At 35.2% G+C, this 24581-nt stretch overlaps 1 protein-coding gene across 2 annotated transcripts in view; it reads left to right on the top strand.

Annotated features, from left to right (window-relative positions):
* Positions 1–19472, top strand: part of RAD23B (RAD23 homolog B, nucleotide excision repair protein) — a 106736-nt gene extending 87264 nt beyond the window's left edge. Inside the window, exons 7-10 of one of the 2 annotated variants that reach the window (XM_027863043.1) lie at positions 9409–9547; positions 13540–13667; positions 14080–14247; positions 17789–19472. In XM_027863043.1, coding sequence (XP_027718844.1) covers positions 9409–9547; positions 13540–13667; positions 14080–14247; positions 17789–17902 — 549 coding nt within the window. In that variant the 3' untranslated portion in view covers positions 17903–19472. Of the gene's footprint in view, positions 1–9408; positions 9548–13539; positions 13668–14061; positions 14248–17788 lie in introns of both variants that reach the window. The other variant, XM_027863041.1, reaches the window with a different exon arrangement.
* The last annotated feature ends 5109 nt before the right edge of the window (positions 19473–24581 follow it).

Genomic DNA, 24581 nt, shown 5'->3' with positions numbered 1-24581 from the left:
CAGAAGAAAATGTAAAATACTTAATTGGAAAAACAACTGACCTGGAAAATGTATTCAGGAGAGATAATTTAAGAATTTTTGGACTACTTAAAAACCATGATCAAAAAAAGAGCCTGGACAGCATCTTTCAAGAAATTATCAAGGAAAACTGCCCTGATATCCTAGAATCAAAGGCTAAAATAGTCATTGAAAGAATCCATTGATCACCTCCTAAAAGAGATGCCCAAATGAAAACTCCAAGGAATATTGTAGCCGAATTCATCAGATCAAGGAGAAAATACTGCAAGTAGCCAGAAAGAAACCATTCAGATATCAAAGATCCACAGTCAGGATTATGTAAGACTTAGCAGCTTCTACATTAAAGGATCAGAGGGCTTGGAATATAATATTCTGTAAGGCAAAGGAGATTGAATTACAACCAAAAATCAACTATCCAGCAAAACTGAGCATAATCTTTCCGGGGAAAAGATGGGCATGCAGTGAAATAGGGGACTTTCAATCATTCCTGATGAAAAGACCACAGCTGAACAGAAAATTGGATCTTCAAATACAAGACTCAAGAAAAGCATAAAAAGGTAACAGGAAAGAAAGAAGAAAACAAAAAAAACCTCATTCAGTAAGGTTAAACTGTTTACATCCCTATACAAGACGATGATACATGTAACTCTTGAGAACTGTATCTTTATTAGGACAGTTAGAAGGGGTATATATAGACAGAGGGTGTGGGTATAAGTTGACTTTGATGTGATAATATGAAAAAAGTTAAGGGGTGAAAAAAAGGATTAAACTGGGAGAAGAGGAAACAGGGAGGCAGAATAGGGTAAATTGCATCACGTGAAGAGGCATGAAAGATCTATGCCAGTAGAAGGAAGGGGGGGTGGGTGAACATTGTTTGAACTTTACTCTCATCAAATTTGGCTCAGAGAGGGAGTAACATACACACTCAGTTGGATATAGAAATTTATCTTACCCTATAGAGAAGTAGGAGTGATCTAGGGCTATATTCCAAACAGATCATACAAATGGGAAAAGGATCCACATATACAAAATATTTATAGCAGCTCTTTTTGTGGTAGCAAAGAATTGGAAATTGAGGGAATGCCCATCAGTTGGGGAATGACTGAACAAGTTGTGGTATGTGAATATAATGGAATACTATTGTGCTATAAGAAATAATGAGTAGGTGGACTTCAGAAAAACCTGGAAAGACTTGTATGGACTGATGCTGAGTGGAGTGAGCAGAACCAGGAGAATGTTGTACACAGTAACAGCCACATTGTGCGATGACTAATGTTGATAGAATTAGGCCTTCCCAGCAATGCTATCCCCATCAAAAGAAAGAACTATGGAATTTGAATGCAGACTGAATCATACTATTTGCTATTTTTTTCTTCTGTTTTGTTTTGTTTCCTCTTTTTGGTGGTTCCTTCTATTGGTTCTAATTCTTCCTTACAACATCACTAATGTGAAAATATGTTTAATAAGAATGTATATATATAGCCTATATCAAGATTGAGCGCTGTCTTGGTGAGAGGGAGAAAAATTTAAAACTTAAAAGCTTATGGAAGCTTATGGAAATAAATTAATAAAAAAAATATGTGCTTCTGAAAATAGCTGTTAAAATATTCCAAAAGCTTAGAATCAAAGGACCTATATACTATAAGTGGGGTGCATTGTAAACAACATATAGGATGGTTTCTATCCGTATCAGTCAGTCATATCTAAAACAAACCCTTCTATAGATTTGTATTGTCTCAGCTAAAAACTAAAATGGAAAAAATAAAAATTGTTGACTCTTCAAAAAAAAAGTAGGAGTGGGAAGGGGAAAGCAAAGGGAGGGGGTGGATAAGAAGAAAGGGCAAAAGTAGAAGGGGATAAAAAGGGGAAGCTGTTAGAAAAGGAGGGCAGATTGAGGGGAGGTAGTGGGCAGAAAGGAAACCCTGGTGAAGAGGGACAGGGTGAAAGGAGAGAGAAGAGTATAAATGGGGGAAAATAGGATGGAGAGAAATACACAGTTAGTAATCATAACTGAATGTGAATGGGATGAACTCTCCCATAAAACAGAAGCAGATAGCAGAGTGGGTTAAAAACTAGAATCCTACCATATATTGTTTACAAGAAATACTTTTGAAGCAGGGAGATACACACAGAGTAAAGGTAAAAGGCTGGATCAGAATATATTATGCTTCAACTGAAGTAGAAAAAGCAGGGATAGCAATCTTGATCTCAGACAAAGCAAAAATAGATCTAATTAAAAGAGATAAGGAAGGAAACTACATCTTGCTAAAAGGTACCATAGATGAGAAATAATATCAATACTACACATAAATTCACCAAGTGGTATGGCATCCAAATTCTTAGAGGAGAAGTAAAGTGAGTTACAGGAAGAAATAGACAGTAAAACTATACTTTTGGGGGGCGTCAGGCTGCCCACTCTCAGAACTGGATACATCTAACTACACAATAAATAAGAAAGAAGTTAAGGAGGTGAGTAGGGTTTTAGAAAAGTTAGCTATGATAGACCTCTAGAGAACATCGAATGGAGATGAAAAGGAATATACCTTTTTTTAGTAGTACATGGCACCTACACAAAAATTGACCATGTATTAGGGCATAAAAACCTCTCAATCAAATGCAGAAAGGCAGAAATATTAAATGCATCCTTTTCAGATCGTGATATAATAAAAATTACATGTAATAAAAGGCCATGGAAAGATAGATTAAAAATTAATTGGAAACTAAATAATCTAATACTAAAGAATGAGTGGGTCAAACAAAAAATCATAGAAACCATCAATAATTTCATCAGAGAGAATGACAATGAGACAACATGCCAAAATTTATGGGATGCAGCCAGAGCAATACTTAAAGGAGATTTTATATCTCTAAACGCTTACGTGAATAAAATAGAGAAAGAACTGATCAATGAATTGTGCATGCAACTAAAAAAGCTAGAAAAAGAACAAATTCAAAATCCCCACTTACACAATGAATTAGAAATTCTGTAAATCAAAGGTGATACTAATAAAATTGAAAGTAGGAAAACTATTGAACTAGTAAATAAAACTAAGAGCTGGTTTTATGGGGGCAAAAATTAAAATAGATAAACCATTGGTTCATATGATTTAAAAAGAAAACCAAATAACTAGTATCAAAAATGAAAACGGTGAATGCACCACCAATGAAGAGTAAGTTAAAGCAATAATTAGGAGCTATTTTGCCCAACTGTATACCAATAAATCTGACATTCTAAGTGAAATGGATGAATAGATACAAAAATATAAGTTGCCCGGATTAACAGAAGAGGAAATAAAATACTTAACCCCATTTTAGAAAAAGAAACTGAACAGGTCATCAGTGAACTCCCTGAGCAAAGATTTCTAGGGCCAGATGGATTTACAAATGACTTCTACCAAATATTTAGAAAATAATTAATTCTAATATTATGTAAACTATTTGGAAAAACAGGTGAAGGAGTCTTACCAAATTCTTTTTATGACACAAATGTGGTGCTGATACCTAAACCAGGAAGAGCCAAAACAGAAAGAAAATTATAGGCCAATTTCCCTAATTGATTCCGTAATTGATGCAAAAATTTAAAAAAATTTAGCAAAGAGATTATAGCAATTTATCACCAAGATAATACGCTATGGCCAAGTGGGATTTATACCAGGAATGCAGGGCTGGTTTAGTATTAGAGAAACTATCAAGGGGCAGCTAGGTGGCGCAGTGGATAGAGCACTGGCTCTGAAGTCAGGAGAACCTGAGTTCAAATCTGGCCCCAGACCAAACATTTGACACTTAATAGCTGTGTGACCCTGGACAAGTCACTTAACCCCAATTGCCTTAAAAAGAAAAAAAGAATGAGAGAAACTATCAGCATAATTGACCACATCAATAACAAAACTAACAGAAATCATATGATTATCTCAATAGATGCAGAAATTATTTTTGACAAAATACAGCACCCATTCCTATTTAAAAAACACTAGAGATCATAGGAATCAATAGGGTTTTCCTTAAAATGATAAGAAGTATCTATCTAAAACCATTAGCAAATATTATATGTAATGGAGATGAGCTGGAAGCTTTCCCAGTAAGATCAGAGGTGAAACATGGATGCCCATTATGACCACTGTTATTCAATATTGTACTAGAAATGTTAGCTTTAATAATAAGAAAAAGAAATCAAAGGAATTAGAATAGACAATGAGGAAGCAAGACTATCGCTCTTTGCAGATGATATGATGGTATACTTAGAGAGTCTTAGAGAATCAGCTAAAAAAAACTACTTGAAATAATTAACAAATTTTAGCAAAGTTGCAGGATGTAAAGTAAACCCACATAATCATTGTCATTTCTATATATTACTAACAAAGCCCAGCAGCAAGAGATAGAGAAATTCCATTTAAAGTAACCGTAGACAATATGAAATATTTGGGAGTCTACCTATTGAGACAAACCCAAGAACTATATGGACACGATTACAAAACACTTTTCACAATAAGTCAGATCTAAACAGTTGGCAAAATATCAATTGTTCATGGGTAGGCTGAGCTAATATAATAAAAATGGCAATTCTACCTAAATGAATTTACTTATTCAGTGCCATGCCAATTAAACTGTCAAAAAATTATTTTATAGAGCTAGGAAAAAAAAACAATATGGAAGAACAAAAGGTAAAGAATATGAAGGGAATTAATGGGGGAAAAAATGCAAAGGAAGGTGGCCTTGCTGTCCCAGATCTAAAACTGTATTATAAAGCAGCAATCATCAAAACTATTTAGTATTGGCTAAGAAATAGAGTGGTAGATCAGTGGAATAGGTTAGGTACATAAGACACAGTAGTAAATGACTATAGTAATCTACTGTTTGATAAACCAAAAGACTTTAGCTTCTGAGATAAGAACTCACTATTTGACAAAAACTGCTGGGAAAACGAAAATAATATGGCAGAAACTAGGCATAGACCAGCAACCCACACCCTGTATCAAAATAAAGTCAAAATGGGTGTAAGATTTGTCCATAAAGGGTGATACCATAAGCAGTTTAAGAGAGCAAGGAATAGTTTACCTGTCAAATCTATGGAGAAGGGAAAAATTTATGACCAAACAAGAGATAAAGAACATTATGAAATACAAAATGGATAATTTTGATTATATTAAATTAAAAGGGTTTTGCGCAGACAAAGCCATTGCAACCAAAATTAGAAGGAAAGCAGAAAGCTTCGACACAATTTTTACAGCCAGTGTTTCTGATAAAGGTCTCATTTCTCAGATACATAAAGAACTGAGTCAAATTTATAAGAACATAAGTCATTCTCCAATTGATAAATGGTCAGAGGATATGAACAGACAGTTTTCAGAGGAAGAAATTAAAGCTATAGTCATATGAGAAAATGCTTTCAATCACTATTGATTAGAGAACTGCAAATTAAAACAACTCTGATATATGCTACCTCACATCTATCAGATTGGCTAATACGACAGAAAGGAAATTGGTAAATGTTGGAGAAGATTTGGGAAAATTGGAACATTAATGCGTTTTTGGTAGAGTTGTGAACTGATCCAACCAATCTGAAGAATAATTTGGAACTTTGCCTATAGGGCATTCAAACTGTGCATACCTTTTGATCCAACAATACAACTTCTAGGTCTGTATCCCAAAGAGATCATTAAAAAAAAAAAAGGATAAGGACCCACATGTACAAGAATATTTATAGCAGCTTTTTTTGTGGTGACAAAGAATTAGAAATTGACAGTATGCCGATCACTTGGAGAATGGCTGAATAACTTGGGGTATATGAATGTAATGAAATACCATTGTGCTGTAAGAAATGATGAGCCAGTGGATTTCAGAAAAACCTGAAAGAAGTGGTGCTGAGTGAAGTGAGCAGAACCAGGGCAACATTGTGCACGGTAACAGTAACATTGTGCTATGATCATCTATAATTAACTTATCTCTTCTCAGCAATACAATGATCCAAGAATTCCAAAAGACTCATGATTGAAAATGATACCCACATCCAGAGAAAGAACTATGGAGTATGAATGTAGATTAAAGCATACTATTTTCACTTTTATTTTTTGTGGCTTTTCCCTTTTTGTTCTGTTTTTTTTTTTCTTTCACAACATGACTAGTGTGGAAATGTATTTACATGATTATACGTGTATAACCTATGTCATATATAACCTATATCTTTGCTTGCTGTCTTGGGGAGGGGGGATGGAAGGGAGGAAGAAAAAGTTTGAAACTCAGAATCTCATAAAAAATGAATGTTAAACTATCTTTACATGTAATTGGACAAAATAAAATACTAATTAAAAAAAAAAAAAAAGACTGAAATTAGAATCCTGAAGTTACTTTTGAGGGTAGGGATGGTTTTTTATTTTCTCTTTGTATTCCTAGCATCATATATACATATATATACACACATACACAGAGAGATTATGCACTTATTAAATGTTTGTTGAACTGAACTTCTAAACCTTAGTTCAGTGCCTTTTTCACTATACCAGTCACCTCTCCATCTTCCCCCATTTGGTATGTAAGTGAATAATAAATAGCTGTGATTTGTATAAAACTGATAATTCACTAATTTATCTATATGTGAAATTCAGGCATCCTTAATGGCAAATGATATGGGTTTGTCATGTTGTGACCTGTAATAGTTCAGATACTCTTGTTGGCTGGGGCCAATTAAAAATTATCTGTATTTTTGTTTATTCTTATTCCAGATCAATTTAGAGCTAGGTGAGTCTTATGTGACACTTACTTAGGCCTTGGTTTTTTTAGTGTGGTCTAAAAAATTGTTGGTTTTCCCATTATTAAATGGCTTTAACCATTGATTCAAAGCTTTTAAAAATACAGTGAATGTTACAAATAAATTGTAAAGAAATGGTTCAGGGATAGACTCACAAGGGAGCACCACAGTTATAGTAGTATATAGTCATCCTAGAACTCCCCTTAATGCTTAGGGCTTCCTTGCTCTGGAACATCCAATGAACCCTGCTAGCCTTTCTCAACATCTGTCTCTTTGTCTGTCTCTCTCTTTTTAAAATTAATTTATTTTTAGTTTTCAGCGATCATTTCCATAAGCTTTTGAGTTTTAAATTTTCTCCCTCTCCCCACGACTGCATATAGTCTGATATAGGCTCTACATATACATTCCTATTAGACATTTTCATATTAGTCATGTTGTAAAGAAGAATTAAAACCAATAGGAAAAACCACAAGAAAGAAGAAATAAAACAAAACAAATAGTATGCTTCGATCTGTATTCAAACTCCATAGTTCTTTCTCTGGATGTGGATAACATTTTCCATCATGAGACTTCTGGAGATGTCTTAGATCCTTGCATTGCTGAGAAGAGCTCAGTTTATTAAAGTCATCACAGAATATGGCTATTACTGTGTACAATGTTCTCCTGGTTCTGCTCACTTCACTCAGCATCAGTTCACACAAATCTTTCCAGGTTTTTCTGAGGTCTGCTTGCTCATCATTTCTTAAAGCACAGTAGTATTCCATTACATTCACATACCACAACTTGTTCAGCCATTCCCCAGTTGATGGGTATCCACTCAATTCCCAATTCTTTGCCACCACAGAAAGAGCTACTATAAATGTTTTTGTACATATGGGTCCTTTTCCCATTTGTATGATCTCCTTGGGATACAGCTCTAGAAGTGGTATTGCTAGATCAAAGGGTATCCACATTTTTATAGCCCTTTGGGCACAGCAGAACATCTCTCTCTAAGGCCTATCACCTCCAATCAGTGAGTTCCTCTTGGAGCCTTTATTTTGTTGAAAGGCTCAGACTGGACTTTATTCTTTCCCTCCTTTCCTTGTTTCCTATATAAGTGTTTGTTGTCTTTTTTTTTTTTTTAAGGAAAGGGTCCACATTCTTATTGAAAAAAAAGTTGTTCATATTGGCACTGATGTCAAAAGATGGGAATAGTCTGTGTTGGAGGGGTCATAGGTAGATGGACACTTCTTAGTGCATTGTTGGTGGAGCCATGAAATGAAGTGCCTCAAATGTCTATGCCTTTTAACCCAGAGTCCACTAATGGACATATACCCCTGGGAGGTCATTGATTTTAAAAAGTTATCAAAATATTTATAGTATTGATTTTTGTGGTAGCACCAAACGGGGGGAAAAAAGTGAGTGTCCGTTAGTTGCAGAATGACTAAACAGATTGTAGTCATGAATGTAATAGAATATGACTGCCAAGAAACATGTGACTACAGAGAAAATGGGAAGATTTACGTGAACCCAATGCAGAGTAAATTACACACAATAATTATAATAATGTAAATGGAAAGTACAAAAACCACAAAATAATCAAAAGTGAATGTTACAAAATTGCAAAGAATAAGCATGGCCTTAAAGAAAAGATATGAGACTGTCCCATCCCCCTACTCCTTTGCACAGGTAGGAGGATGCTGTGGTGGTGGTAGGATGGAACATTGCAAATATTTTCAGATGTCCAATGTTTTGACAATTGTTTCTTTTCATCTTTTTTTTTTTCCTTTAAGAAAATATTCTTTGTTATAGGGGTTGGCTTTCCTGCAGGGGTGTGTTGGAGGTAATGATTGCAAGCCAGTCAGAAATGTAAACATTATAAATCAGGGCTTGATTTATTGGTTTATTAATTAGACATAAGAAAGTGTTGGAAAATGTTAATTCAGATCAACCTTAAAGGTGTGTCATGCATACAGCTTCTCCTCCTCCCTCTCCCCTACCAAAAGTATGATTTATAAATGAATTACCAATGGCTGCAAAAATAGAGGGAATTTCCACACCCGGAGTTCCCCAACTAGATAAAATCTGTACCCTCCCCCCCAACCCTCTAAAAATAACCTTCATTTGACTTTTAAATTTTGTTAAAGATTTGTGAGCTATGATACTCCCCCCCCCAAAAAAAAACCCCACAAATAGCTTTGTGTACTTGGAACTGTTTAATCTCCATTGACTTCAGCATTACATTTAATAAATTGCAATGTGCCTCATTTTTATATCATATTCTAAGTTTATAATTTAAATGAGGTCCAATATTTTTTAAAAAGAAATGAGCATATGCCTTTACCTTAAACAATGATAGCATTTTGGATGTTAAGTAGAAGATTTTTTTGCATTATCTATAAATCCAATTTCCCAGTACTGTCTCCCAGTCATATACATCCCACCTTTTGATCTCCTAGTTAATTGTAATGATGTTAGGTGGAACTGTCAGAGTAAGAACGAACATACACACAGAACCATGACTTACTTTACTCATTAATAGGGATAACAATTTGGTGAGTATTATAGAAATCTCTAACATTTTTCGTTCTGTTTACCTAAGTTATGTATTTTCCTAATTTAATGTTAAGGCATATTAAAATTTAGAAATTACGTGTGTGTTTTAGGGTATCCCAGGAGATAGAGAGAGTCAGGCTGTGGTGGATCCCCCCCAGGCTGCCAGCACAGGGGCTGCTCAGTCTTCAGCAGTGGCAGCAGCTGCAGCCACAACAACAGCAACAACTACTACTACTACTACTTCTGGAGGTAAAGTGAAAGTCTTTGGGTTGAGGAGGGAATACTCCTGAACACACTTCTTAATTAAATAAAAACACTTTGGAGAAATGAGTCATTCCAGAAGCACTTATAGTCCTCATACATTTTTACTTAAAAAAATATTAGAGAAATCTGTGTGTAAGTCCTATCAGATGAATGTAAATAATATCTGTATAATATTTCATTGTTATAATAGTGTTTATTATTATTTTTTTTTAATTCCATTTATTTATTTATTTTTGGCTAGTCAGTGGGTTTAAGTGACTTGGCCGGGGTCACACAGCTAATAAGTGTTAGGTGTCTGAGGCCGGATTTGAACTCAGGTCCTCCTGACTCCAGGCCTGGTGCTCTATCTACTGCGCCATCTAGCTGCCCCAAGAGTTTATTATAGAGGAGTGATTATTTCTATAAATAGGAAACTTGGTAAATTTCACTCTCCTGAAAAAGAAAAACAATCTGTTGTGAAGTGTTGGAATAACTGTCTCCTCTTATAACAAAGTACTAGTAATTGCACTTATTGAGTAAAACTTCCACCCCAAATCATTACTAACTTTTATTTACAGTTAACAAGATTTTATCATTGTATTTGTCTTGTTTGAAGAATTAAATCATTAACTATAATTTAGTTATAGTAACTTATTTTTTCTTTGAGAAATGTTATAAAGAAATATGAATATTAATGGTCATTATCATTCTTTGAAGATTTTTGGTTGGGCTGGAGATAGTCTACCTACATTGTCATACTGTTTTGTCAAATTTACCTAAATCTTTTCTTGCACAGATTTTAAAATTTCTAATAAAGTTAACCAATTATAACTCCCCATCTTCCAGCTTTTGAAAATTGTATTGTTAATTTGTCAACTTTGTATTGTTGGGCTAACTTTAATCTCAGTGGATGTTTTTAGTATGAGATTTCTTTAGAGTTCATTTCTTTTTCGATTTATAGTTATACATGCAAACACACATACACAAAGAGATTTTGCTACAATGATTAAAAACCTGCCTTATAATCCTAATTTATTTTTAACCACCTAGTTCTTTGTAAAATTGCTTGCTTGTACTTACATGTGGAGCTCAAGTCTAGCTAGATTTCAGGATATTTTGTAGAATTCACTTTTATTTTCAGTTCTTAATTCTCTTTCTCCTCTCTCTTCCTTCCCCACCCTTTGAGAAGGCAAGAGAAAGAAAGCTAATTTTAAATACATGTAGTTATACAGAAGAAATTCCTGCTTCAACCATGACCAAAAAAAGAAAAGGGAAGGAGGGAGGAAAAGAAAAAACACCATATGTATCAATGTGCACTCTTGAATTTTTCACATTTCTGTGTAGAGACAGATAACATGTTTCATCAGGAGTTCTTTGTAATTGTGGTTCATTGTGTTGTTCAGAGTTACTCAGTCAAAGTATTGTTTATTGCAGTATTGTTATTATTTTATAAATTCTTCTGGTTCTGCTCGCTTCACTTTGAATCAGTTCATTCAAGTCTTCCTAAGGTTTTCTGAAACCATTCCTTTCATCATTTCTTAAAATACAAGAGTATTCCATCTCATTCATATACTATAATTTGTTTAGCCATTCCCCAATTAATGGGCATTCTCCCAGAGGCCAATTCTTTGCCACCACAAAAAGAGCTGCTGTAAATATTTTTATACATATGGGTCCTTTCTTTGATTGTTTTGGGGCCATAGATCTAACAGCAATATTACCGACTTAAAGGGTATGCACAGTTTAATACCTTTGGAGGCATAATTACAAGTAACTTTGCAGAAGGGTTGAGCTAATTTGTAGTTCTACTGTCCATGCATTACTATGCCTATTTTCCCATAGCCCCTCTTAGTTGATCTGAGTGTTAGATGGTACTTCAGAGTTCTTTTAATTTTCATTTATCTAATTATTAGTGACTTAGAGCATTTTTTCAATTGGCATTGGTAGCTTAGATTTATTGGGCAGACCAAGACATTGCTCATGGTCTTTGAAAATGAAGGATGAACAGCAACATTCATATCCTTTGACTATTTATCAATTGGGAAATGGCTCTTATTCTCATATTTTACTCAGTTCTTATATTTCTTAGAAGTGAGATCTTTATCAGAGATAACTGCAAAGATTCAATATAAGGAACACTATAAGCATAACTGACCATATTAATAACAGAACTACAAAATTGTATTATTTCATTAGATATAGAAAAAGCTTTAGGCAGAATACAACATCCATTCCTGTTAAACACTAGAAAGCACAAGAATAAATGGAGGTTTCTTTAAAATACATAGTATCTATCTATAGAATCAAGAGCAAGCATTCCTATAATGGGGATAAACTAAGAGTTTTTTCAAAGCAAGAATATCCATTATTACCATTACTATTAAATATTGTACTAGAAATGCTAGCTATAGCAATAAGAGAAGAAAAAGAAATTGAATGAACAAGAAAAGAGAAAACAAAATTATCACTTTTTTTCCCAGGTGATATGATGGCTTACACTCCCAGTGCATCTTAAACTGTGAATCGCGACCCTATATGGGTTGCAGTTTAAGAAGTGCTGCAGGGGTCATGAGTGGAAAAAGTTTAAGAAGGCCCTGGTTTAGAGAACTCTAAAGAGTCAACTAAAAAGATCAAAACAATTAACTTAAAGTTCCAGGATGTAAACCATACCCACACAAATCATTAGCATTTCTCTATATTACCAACAAACTCCAGAAGGAAGAGATAGAGAAATTACATTTGAAATAACTATAAATAGCTAACTATAAACAGTATAAAATACTTGGGAATCTATCTACCAAGGCACACAGAGGGAACTATATGAACACAGTTACAAAACACTCTTCACACAAGAATATACTTAAATAATTAAAGAAATAATAAAAATACTATATTACCTAAATTAATTCACTTATTCAGTACTGTACCAATCAAGTTACCAAAGAATTGCTTTTTATAGAGCTTTAAAAAAGAATTTCATGTGGTAGAAAAAAGGGTTAAGAATTATCAAGAAAATCTTTTTTTTTTTTTAATGGAAAGGAAGAAGTCCTAGCAGTACCATATCTCAAACTATACTGTAAGCTGTTATTATCATAACAATTTGGTATTTGGCAAGAAATAGAGAGGTTAATTAATGGAGCAGATTAGATTCACAATATGCAGAAGCACCAAGCACAGTAGTCTAGTGACAAATCCTTGGACAAGAACTCACAATTCAACAAAAACTATTGGGAAAACTGGGAAATTGTCAGAAACTAGGTATAGATTTGCTTCAGATGTATACATGAATTAGACATAGAAGATGACATCATAAGCAAATTAGTAGAACATAGAAGAAATTGCCAATCAGATCTATGGAGAGGAGAAGAGCAGTTCATAACTAAACAAAAGATAGAGAAGGCTTATGGAAGGTAAAATGGATGATTTTGATTATATAATATTTTTAAAAATTTACAAACAAAACCAGTGCAGCTAAAATGAGAAGAAAATCAGGAAACTGAGAGGAAAAAAAGTCTTTGTGACATTTCTCTATTCACTGTATTTTAAACATCCCTTTCCCACTTTCATTAATTAGAATTTCCTGAGACCTAATGTCTTAACTATTTTTGAAATTTACATTATTTACTACTCTAGGGGGAGGGTACAGACGGTTATTTATTTTGCATTTAGCTTTGTGTGCCATTTAGTAATTGGTGGGTTAAATAACTTGTTCTCATGAATCTTGGACCAGTAGAAATCCTTTATGTCTATTATTTTAATTAAATGGGATATGTGTTATTTGGATAGCAACCATTTTATGATAAATTTGTAGCCTTTTACTTTTTAGACTATTTCCTAAACTTTTAGACTTAAAAGATACTTAATTCATTTACTCCTTTTAAACTTATTGCAGAGTTTAAGTCTCTGTTTTCATTTTTCATTGTTAAATATCTGAATGCCTTATGTTACCTTTCTGATTTACAACTCTCTTTTATGGGAAAATCTTATGTGAATTTCAGGACATCCACTTGAATTTTTACGGAACCAGCCTCAGTTCCAGCAGATGAGACAAATTATTCAACAGAATCCTTCCCTTCTGCCAGCCTTGTTACAGCAAATAGGACGAGAAAATCCGCAGTTACTGCAGGTGACTTTTTAAGCAGTATTTTTAGTCATCATTAACTTTAGGGTGTTTGTTCTGCTCTGCAAAAGACTCCTTTCTGTGGATGCCCGACCCACCCCCCAGTAAGCTACAGCTCTTGCCCAGTCATTAATGAGTTAAAGAACATTCATTATTGAGTAATAGAAGACAGAGTCCCTCTGTCTTTAATGAGCTTTTAGTATAGTAAATACATGTAAACATAAGGTTAAGCACTGTGCTTTTTAAGAAACTGTAACTACTTATAGATTTGCTAACGCATATAAAGTAGGTCCAACAAAATTCTGTATGACTCAGCATTTCTTCCTATTACTGTTTATAGTTCGTAACAACCAATCAGAAAGACCAACAATGCTTTATTTCAGTGTATTGTTTCCTTCTGTCCTCCAATGCACCGCAGCAAATCAGCCAACATCAAGAGCATTTTATTCAAATGCTAAATGAACCAGTTCAAGAATCTGGTGGTCAAGGAGGAGGTGGGGGTGGCAGTGGAGGAATAGCGGAAGCTGGAAGCGGTCACATGAACTACATTCAAGTAACACCTCAGGAAAAAGAAGCTATAGAAAGGGTAAGTTGTCTTTGGGTTGTTTTTTTCCTATAGTCTATCTACTATTTTAAATTCTTCATATAAATGAAATTAGCAGCTATCTGGAGTTTTTGCTTTGTCTAACTAAATAATGCAATGCAATACAATATAATTCAATTATCTTTTGGTAAAAGAAGTTCTATAGTAGCGTAGGTCTAGGACTTGATGAATTTATTGTAACTACTTATGAATCACGTAAGGGGTGGTAGAGAATTAAGAGATCATTTAGTCTGACTTCCACATTTTATGGATGAGAAAACTTAGGGCCAGAGGACTGATATGACTTGCCCACCCATGGCGGTAGAGCCAGAACTAAATTCAGATCTCCTTAGTACCAAACTAACATCACACACTCCATCCCATGCTAAAATAGTTATGTACAATCTATCAGACAACCACATAAATGTCCTGGTCTTCTTTAAAATTTGTGTTCATATGTGTAGGGAAAACAGTTTTTTAGAATTAGATGAAGGAGGTTAGGTAGTTAATTGGTGAGAGATGTCCAGTAGAGGTGAGGAGATTACTGTAATAAAGGCAGCTTCTCTCTGCTGTGAAGCCAAAGGGTTGATAATAGTGTGTCAGGAATACAGTAGGCAAGTGAATGAGAGTATATAATTATCAGTATTTGAAAAGCTGAGAATCTCAATAATTAATAAAGACCCAGCACCAAAACAACTATTAAATATGACAATACTCCAGATTATCATAGTTTGGTCAATAATATTTTTTATTAAAAAGTAGAACAATATGTGCACGAAACATACAAAATGCCATGAAAGTAAATTTGTGCATTTTACTGAAGGTTAATCAACTTTAAGAACCCTTCATAGATGTTTAGTCACATTGGAAGCAGCTTTTTCCTCATTGTTGAAAGTGACATGAAAATTTTGTTCAGTTGTTTCAGTCATGTCCAACTCTTTGTGACCCCATTTGGAGTTTTCTTGGCAAAGATACTAGAGTTGTTTGCCATTTCCTTCTCCAGCTCATTTTACAGATGAGAAAATAGAGGCAAACTGGGTTGGGTGACTTGCCCAGGGTTACATAGTTAGTATCTGAGGCTCAATTTGAGCTCAGAAAGATGAGTCTTCCTGAATCCAGGACTGACACTCTATCCACTGTGCCACCTAGCTGCCTAATATGAAAATACACCCCACTAACTCGAAAATTTTATTTGGATAAGGCAGAACTTGGCATAATTTTAAAGGGGGATTTACTAAACATCAGTAGCGTAAACATTCAAAGTGGAATGTTTAACATATATTATTTGTTTTAACTGATATATTTTATGTTTACATCACTTCATTCCCTAGTATATCCATCCCTCCACCCTGCCCCCTACTTAATAAGCTGTTTTTGTAACAACAAAACAATTTGCTTCTTCATCTGTAAAATGAGGGGTTGGATTATATACCCTCTGAGCTCTCTTCCATCTCTGGAGCTATTGTCTTACGTAACTACATCTTTGTCTAACAGTACATTGAATGTTCCATATCCGTGGTTCCCCACCTCTGCAAATAAAAGAGGTACTTTTCTCAGTTCTTCCCTTCCACTAATGTGTATATCCTAAATGCACGTAGTTCTTTGTATGTTGTCTCCCTCATTAAAATTTGAGCTCTTTGAGAGCAGTAACTATGCTTCCTTTCTGTGTAGCTCCAGTGCTTAGCATAGTGCCTGGCACATCATGAACACTTAATAAATGCTTATCAACTGACTAAATTGATTGGTTCTAACACCACACAGATAGTAAGTTAGCAGTACTAGTCATAGTAATAAAACAATGATTTGAACCCATATTTTCTGATTCCAAATCAATTTCATTCTGCAATACCATGCTAGTTAAGCCCTTGTTTGTGGTTCTGTATTTGTCATGATGAATCTTTTAATAGTGAGAGTACCATTTCTCCACTTTGTATTAAAGGCATCATTTTTCAGTGAATTTTGTAAATTCATCAGTAGGGAAACATGAAGGAATTTGTTTTCATTAGAAATGATTAATTTATGCTGCAAGTTTATTCTTTTGAGGAAAATATTCTTTGTTCAAAATTGTTCTCGTGATAGCAATTCAACAAAAAGGTCCTAATTTTGTTTTCTGCAATCTGATTCTTTCATTGCTCTTGTGTAAGAGATTTCCCAGGTGTAATCTGTTGATTCTATTCAGTTTTGTCACTTCTCTTCAATTTGCATGAATATCACAGAAATACTGATAGTAGGATTGACCCATCTCTTTATCCCATTCCTGTTAAGGATAACATCCAGCTATGGGTGGACATGTAGACAGTTTTGTTAAGTGCTAGGATTGGTCTATAATAAATATGTTTATGTGGAAAAGCTGCAATAATAACCTGAAAATGAACTAAACTAGTTATCTCTCTGAATTTCAGTTTTTGAAGATTCATAAAAGTTATCGTCAGTGATCATTTTTGCTAGGCATTTTGGTGTTAATAACTCTTTCTAAAAGTATACAAGAAAAATTAACATGCAGTGTTAATCTAAAATCTACTAAATTAGGCAGAATGAAAGCCATTATCCATGTCTTTACATCACAGAATATTTCTTATTAACAGTAATCTTAGAAGATCATTTCTAAGTTATCCTGCTAAATAGAATTTTCCTTAGTAATAAAATATTAGACATTTTTTGGTATAAAATACTAGGTTGGAATAAGTTTAAATAGTAAAATCTAATACAAAGAGCAGTGTTTTATTTAGACTTCTTTTAAAATTAGACTACATAGACATAAAAAGCAGGATATGATTTTTTCTTAAAACAATAATCGCATGAAATGGTCCCAAGTATTTTAATAGCCCTTCTTCTGCCCTCATTTGTTTTTGAGGGAATATTACAAAACCAGGCAATCTTGCCATTTTGGCTATTTGTGTCTCGTACAATGGATAGCTTAGAGCACTAAGGTTCAAACAAACAGTGATTTTATTAAAAATAATATTCCAGTTCTCTAAACAGTTTAGAAGAAGCCAGTCTAGGGATAAACACAAACAAAGGCTACTGGCCAAAAGGTTATAAAGTATTCATCAAAGAGATCCCTCAGGACTTGTGAACTCCATATGGTTAGACTCTTCTTGCCTAAGGAGCCCGCAACTGGGTCTCACATCAATCCAGTGGGAACCAAAGTTAAACCAAACTTGTCTGGTCTGTACCTCAACTTCTTACTTACTATAGACCTGTCTCATGTTGTGGGAATGTGGGAGGTTCTAGTTCACCCAGCAGCCTGACCCACGATATCTGTTCTTTTGCTTATGGGATAAATAAAAGTAGAGGTATGATGAGAGTGGTGCTCTGGGTAGCTAGCCTCTAGTTTAGGTGATTAATCCACGTACTGAGTTTTGATAAGGCTTAAAATGTTTCAGATGTTTGGTTATCCTCAGCACATTATTGATGAATAATTATTTGTTAATGATAAGATCCTTTACAGTTGAATTTGTGCACTAGCAATTTACACTTCCATTCATGTGCTACTACAAATGTGTTGGATTTCATTTCTAAATGTATTTTTTTCTCTTTCCAGTTAAAGGCATTAGGATTCCCTGAAGGACTTGTGATACAGGCTTATTTTGCTTGTGAGAAGAATGAAAATTTGGCTGCCAATTTTCTTCTACAGCAGAACTTTGATGAAGATTGAAAGGGACTTTTTTTTTTTTAATCTCATATTTCACACCAGTGCATTACACTAACTTTGTTCACTGGATTGTCTGGGATGATTTGGGCTCATATCCGTAATACTTGGTATAAGGTAGTAGGTGGTTGGGGGTGGGGTGGGAGGGGATATAGGAAATAGGGCAGGAATAAATACAGTGCATGTCTGCTTTAAATTAGCAGATGCAGAAAATCCACACAGTGTAAAATACTATACAACCAAAAATCAGCTTTTGCAGGTATTTAGTTCCTTCTATAAAAACTGTAGGTAACTTTTCCTAGGTTTTCACTCTTTTTAGTGTACTAGATCCAGAAATTTAGTGTAATGCCCTGCTTCTTGTTTCTTTTGACTTAACATTGGTTTTGGAGAGAGCCTTTGCTACCTAGAATCTACAATCTCTATTTCATGGCAACACTGGATGATGGCTTTGTGAAATTCAAAAGATTTTTGGAGCAACTGTAAACATAAATGCCAAATTATAGGTGGTTATTTTTGCTGCTTCAAATATATATGAAATTAATGTAAGAAAGCCCATTCTTTCATGTTAATTGCTGGGGGGCAGGGAGAAATCCTTTCTGACAAAAATCATTACTGCTATTTTAAAATTCCTTGATCATTGAATGTGAGACCCCTTCTAACATGATTTAAGAAGCTGTACACATACAGGCAAAGTTATTTTCCTGTTGATGATTTTTTTTCTTTTGGTGAAAAAATGGTAGAAATCTAATTACTGTTTACTTCAATGTTATATTGCAGTAAAAGTTTTAAAATAACCATTGCATGTTTGCTTTTGATGTATCCCATTGTGAACTGAGCACTTTTGGGGCCAATGGAGAAATGTAGCATTCACTCTCCCTTCTCTCTCCCCTCCCCTCAGCAGAAATGTTTTGAGTTCCAACTGCTACCTTTTTTAACTGATTAAAAAGCTGATCCAGTATAAAATTGAAGGAGATATTTCAAAACTAGTTTTCTGATGCTTGTACACTTTCCCCTTTCTCATGCAGGAGTATATGGCCAACTCAAGCCACTGGCATTGTATTGCTTTCTTTAAAAAAAAAAAAAAGTGCATAGAACTGTCTCCAGCAACTTTTCTTCCATTAGAACAAAAAGGGGCAAAACCTATTGGGAGGGTTGGGAAATGGAAGCTGGTAAGATATGAAACTTTGGAAAATAGACAAACAATCAAGGTAACTCATGGCATATTAAAAGGAAAATCTTAATAGCAGTGTTGGCTTTCTTTTGTTTTGTTTTACCCTTTTTATTTCCCTTTGTAAATCTTGGTAATTGATCCTCAGAGAGGGCAGGCATCTACACTCTTGTTTCTCAAAGATATTTTGGCCTAACATAAACTTAACTATTTAAAAAACTAATTTTGAATTTATTTTGACTCTGTGATGCTGAGTAGGAAGATGAAGTTTGCACAGATTTTTCCCTGAAGTAACCTCTTGCAATATCCTTAGCACAGCTTGATGATGATGCTTTTTTGAGCTTCTATGTCATGCACTCGTTACCTTCTGTCTCCTATGAAAATAAACAAAACTATGATTTTTTCCCACAATGCTATTATGTAGTTTAATTTTTAAATGTCTATCTGAAAATGTGAATATTTTTATCTTGACAGTTTCTTAGTATAGCAGACTGGCGAGTACATTAACCGTGGTTGGTCTAATCCCATCCAAGCCATACTCGTCTTAATATGTTTAAAAGTATGAAGAAACCTGAAATTCAAGTCCATTATCATTAAGAATTTGTATGTTTTGTTGCATGCCACAAGTGAATAAAATCATTGTTTAGAATAGGATACCTGAAGCTGAAAGGTAGAATAGGCGCAAATCTTCATTGTTCTACTTATTGTTGATTTTATCATAATGATCAGTAACAAAAAATATATGTCAAAAAGGTAATAGAAAATGTTACAGGATATTATGACAATAGAAAATGAATTTGAGCTATGAAATGGAAACTTAAGGCATCTCAAAGAGGAAATGGAAAAATTCATTGAGTCTTTTAAATGTTCTACAATTATTTGAGTTAAGAACTTATAAGAATTAAGATAGGATTTAACTTCATAATAACTACTGATATGTTTCAGAGCTCCAACTGATATAGTCATGATTAACCAACAGTTCTTTCTAAGCAAATTAATTGTTAATGGTAAAGGAGTTTTGGCAACTATACAGTTGCAAGTACTTACTGTTGAAATATTTCATGATATTCTTGTGGGAAATGTGGAGAGAGGTGGGATAGGTTATAATAGTACAGTTAAATGGATTAAGAATTGGTTGAATGACTGGATCCAAAGAGTATTCATTAATGAATCAATGCCAACTTTGAGAGAAGTCTCCATTGAAGTGCCTTTGAACCTGAACTATCCCCAAGTGAAATAATATGCTGCTTCCTACAGTAGTAGATTCTCTCATGCTAGAAAGTTTTCAGGCAAAGACTTTTGAGACTACATGTTGGGTGTGTTTGTAGCAAGTATTATTTAGTGTAGGCTGGCCTGAATCACCTCTTAGATCCTTTAGTAATTTTGAGATTCTGTGATTTAAAAACAAACCAAAAAAAAACCCTGCTATTCTTTTAGCCTTCCCTCTGTTCAGATTTCCATGATGGCTTATGCATGGTTTCTCAAAAAAATAAAATGAAGAATTAAGCAAGTTTATAATTCCTGGTAGAACAAACCAGACTACTTTTGTCAGCTCTCAGAAATCCTTTCTCTCTTGTTCTCAAAGGTTGAAATGTTTGACAGAGAAGGTTTAATTATCAGCCTACAAAAACTGTACATGGTCTCAATCAGATCAAAAGTACAGCACAAAATACTGTATGCATTTTGGCTTCCTTATTAACCTAAATATGTGCTTTTTTTATTTTATAGTAGTGGGTCAAAAAAGACTGCAAAGACATATACACCCTTATAGAAATATTTTCAAAGCTTGCTTAACTTGAGCATTGAAAATGAAGATGCAAGTACATTTTGGTTATGTGGGACAGCTTGTACAAAGGCACTGAGATGGAAGATAGAATGTGTGTGGGTACGGAAAGTGAGTCAATGTAGACCTTACAGTCTGTGAAATAAATTCACTTTATAATGGAGGACACAACCCATTTAGAATGTCTCAACTACAAGTCAGATTGAACATGCATCTTCTTTAATTGATAGAACCAAATCTGTTTTTGTTGTTGAACCATTGGACATTGCCAAGAACTTTAGTGGGGGAAACTTTCTTTTCTGGTCTTTGGTAGCTGTGACTACCTTTCGGCAGAATTAGTCTGATCCAACAAGCATTTTTTAAATGTCCCTCCCAGGTCCCCAGCCATCTTCTCACTAGCCTCATTGCCTTCTGGACCTGAGACCAGCCTTTGGAGATTTGAACTGTTTCATCTCTGGATATTCAGCCTTTGGCACATAATAAGCATGTGAATTGCTTTTTCATCCATGCGGTTGAGGTGGTGCCAGGAACAAAGTGCTGGGGATACGAATAGAGGGCAGTCTTTGTCCTCTAGGAGCTTGCATTCTCTATTGGGGGGGAACCGAAAAGCATTTTAATGCTTGCTGTGTATCAGTCACTTTGTTAAGTACTGGTGATACAAAGGAAAGTAGAAGCTCTCTCTGCCTTCAAAGAGTTCACATTCTAATGGAAAAGACATAAATACATATTAAATTATACAGAGTAAATGAGGTAACCTCAGAAGGGAAGACATCTTGCTAAAAGTGGGTTTTTACATGAGAATTATAGAAAGCCAGGGAAATGAAATGAAGGTGGAGAATGAGAACATTGTAGGTTTGGGGACAGCCAATGTAAATGCACTCAGGAGATAAAATGTCATGTGCATATGCAAGGAACAATAAGTAGTCCTATGTTGCTGGATTGTACCCATGTGAAAAAGGGTAAAGTATTTTTTTTAATGGGAAAAGTAAGATGTAATGGTATGATAGTAAAATTTGGTAACATTGAATATGTAGGGTGAGAGAAGAGTTAAGATTGTGAAGTTGGATAACTATTAGCATGGTACTAGGCAGTACTCGGTTCTGAAGAAGGGAGGGTTTAGAAAGAGGGTTTAGATTCTGTTTTGGGCATAAACTGAGTTTGAGATGCCTGTGGGATATCTATTTCCAGATATTCAAAAGTGGTAATCCAAAATTGTGTAAGCTTAGAAAGGAGACTAGTTTGACTGGGTATTGGGGGACATACAAAGTAGACATGACCTGGATGAAGGTCCAGCAAAGGAGGCTGAGGAGGTATGAAACAGGAGAAACAGAAAAGAGTAGTGTCATAAAAACTCAGAGAGGGGTGTATCCATAAGGTTATCAGAAGTGTTATATGCTTCAGAGAAGTCTGACTGAGTATTGAGATTAGACAAATTTGGCAATTTAGATTTTTTGAGTCATTTCAGTTATGTCCAACTCTTCATGACCCCATTTGGGGGTTTTCTTGGCAAAGATATTGGAGTGCTTTGCTATTTCTTTCAGCCCATTTTACGAATGAGGAAACTGAGTCAAACAGGGTGAAGTGACTTGCCCAGGCTCACACAGCTCGTGTCTGAGGCTGAATTTGAACTCGGGTCCTCATGACTCTAGGCCCAGCACTCTATCCACTGTGCCACCTAGCTTATCACTGGTAATTGGAGGGTAGTTTCAGTTGAATGATGGAGGTTTAAAGCCAGGTAACAGAATATTTATTAAGAGAGAAGGGGAAGAAACAGCACCTAATGTAATCAGATAGCTTTTTCAAGTTTAGTTAAGGAGAGGAGACATGAGACTATAGCTGGATCTGGTAGAATCAAGCTTTTTTTTTTTTAAGTTCATCATTAATCAAAAACATTTGTAGATAATGAGAGAATGAAGATAAGATATGGGACAATTGGCTGGAAGCTGGGAGGGTTTGTGATCAAGGACACAGTGCATACAGAAAAGTTGACCTTGGCAAGGAGAAGGGACATTTATTCACTAAAAGTAGCATTCATGGAAAATAAAATATATACAAAGTAATTTCCAGGGGGAGGGCACATGTCTAATATGAAGGGCAATTTGGGTAACAATAGGAATTCAGAAAGACACAATGAAATGTAGGGACTGACATGGGTGGGTATGAAGGGATAGGGATTGGTGGTCAGGGAAGGGAGCTCATGCCTAGCAACAGCTTAGAATCCCTGTGATTGAAACCATAAGTGTTTTTCAAAGAAGCTATGATACTGTTGATTTGATTATCAGTCCCTGATTTGGTAGGGGAAGGAAGTAAGGCATATGCATCTGCTGACCAAGTAAGGAGTCACTGGTTCTTCCTGGAGATCCAGGCTGGGGTGAGCAGGAGTCCTAGAGGTTTGGCTGGTTATAAATGTGTGAGTCCTGTTTTAAGACAAGCAGTCTCCAATCTTGGGCCAAGTCAGTTCTGTTCCAGGGCTTATTCCAATGTTGAAAGATGATCTCCCAGAGGATGAAGGACTACAAGAATCTGAAGAGTCAAACAATCTCACTTGGGTCTAGGCATCTAGCCTTCACTTTCAAGTGAACCTCCAGTGAAGATCTGTTACCTTCCAAGGTAGCCCTTCTTCTTTGGGATGGTTCTAATCACAAGAAACTTCTTTTTAAGCCTCAAATTTGCCTCAGCAACTTTTTTACTCTTGGTTCCTGATTCTGCCCTGTGGGGTATATCAGGATAACAATAATAGCTAGCATTCATATAGTGTTACATAAGTTTGCAAAGCCTTTAAGCACCTATGATATAGTAAGTTCTGTGCTAAGCTTTGGAAATGCAAAGAAGGGCAAAAGAAAGCCATTTAAAATGAAAGAGGCCAAATTACAAAGTATTTTAAAAGCCAGAGTATTTTATATTTGATCCTAAAGACAGTAGGGAGTTACTAGAGTTTATTGAATGGGAGGATGGGAGGCTAGCAAGGTCAGACCTTTGCATTAGGAAGATCACTTTGACAGCTAATAGTCTAGGTGTGAAGTGGTGAGAGCCTGCACCAGGGTAGTGGTCAGAGGAGAGAAGGTATATTCAGGAGAAATTATGGGATTTGTTTAAAAAAAACTGATTGGATATGGGAGGTGAAAATGATTTCAAGCATGATTTCAGGACTGGGTGATTGGGAAGGTGATAGTACCTAGACAGTGGATAGGAAAGTTAGGAAGAGGGAGAGTTTTAGAGGAAAAGATAAGTTTCTGACATGTTGAGAATAAGGTGTCTGTGGGACAGACAATTTGAGATGGCCAGTAGACAGCTGGAGATGAGAGAGGTTAGGGCTGAATGAGTAGATCTTAGAGTTATCTGCCTAAGAATGACCATTGAAACCGTGGAAATGAGATTACCATGTGAGTGGAGAAGAGAAGAGGGCCCTCCCCCAGAATAGAACCTTGGGAGACCCCACAGTTAGCAGGCATGATCTGGATGAAAATCAAGCAAAGGAAATTGAGAAAGCACTCAGACAAGTTGAAGGAAAACTAAGTGTGACCTTGAGTAGTGAACCACAGAGACGAGTATTGAGAAAAGGGTGGTTGATGGTGCCAGGGGCTACGGAGAGTTCAAGAGTGATGAGGATTGAGAAAAGGCTAAGATTGACTAAGAGATAATTATTAACTTCAAAGAGAGCAGTTTGGGCTCGATGATGAAGTCAAAAGTGAGACTGCAAAAAGGTAAGAAAACTAAGGGAAGGATGTGGGGCT

Source organism: Vombatus ursinus, unplaced genomic scaffold, assembly GCF_900497805.2.
Source record: "Vombatus ursinus unplaced genomic scaffold, bare-nosed wombat genome assembly UNPS02014770.1, whole genome shotgun sequence".
NCBI lineage: Eukaryota > Metazoa > Chordata > Mammalia > Diprotodontia > Vombatidae > Vombatus > Vombatus ursinus.
Note: the sequence above shows the minus strand (reverse complement) of the source record. Positions and strands in the feature narration are given on the sequence as shown.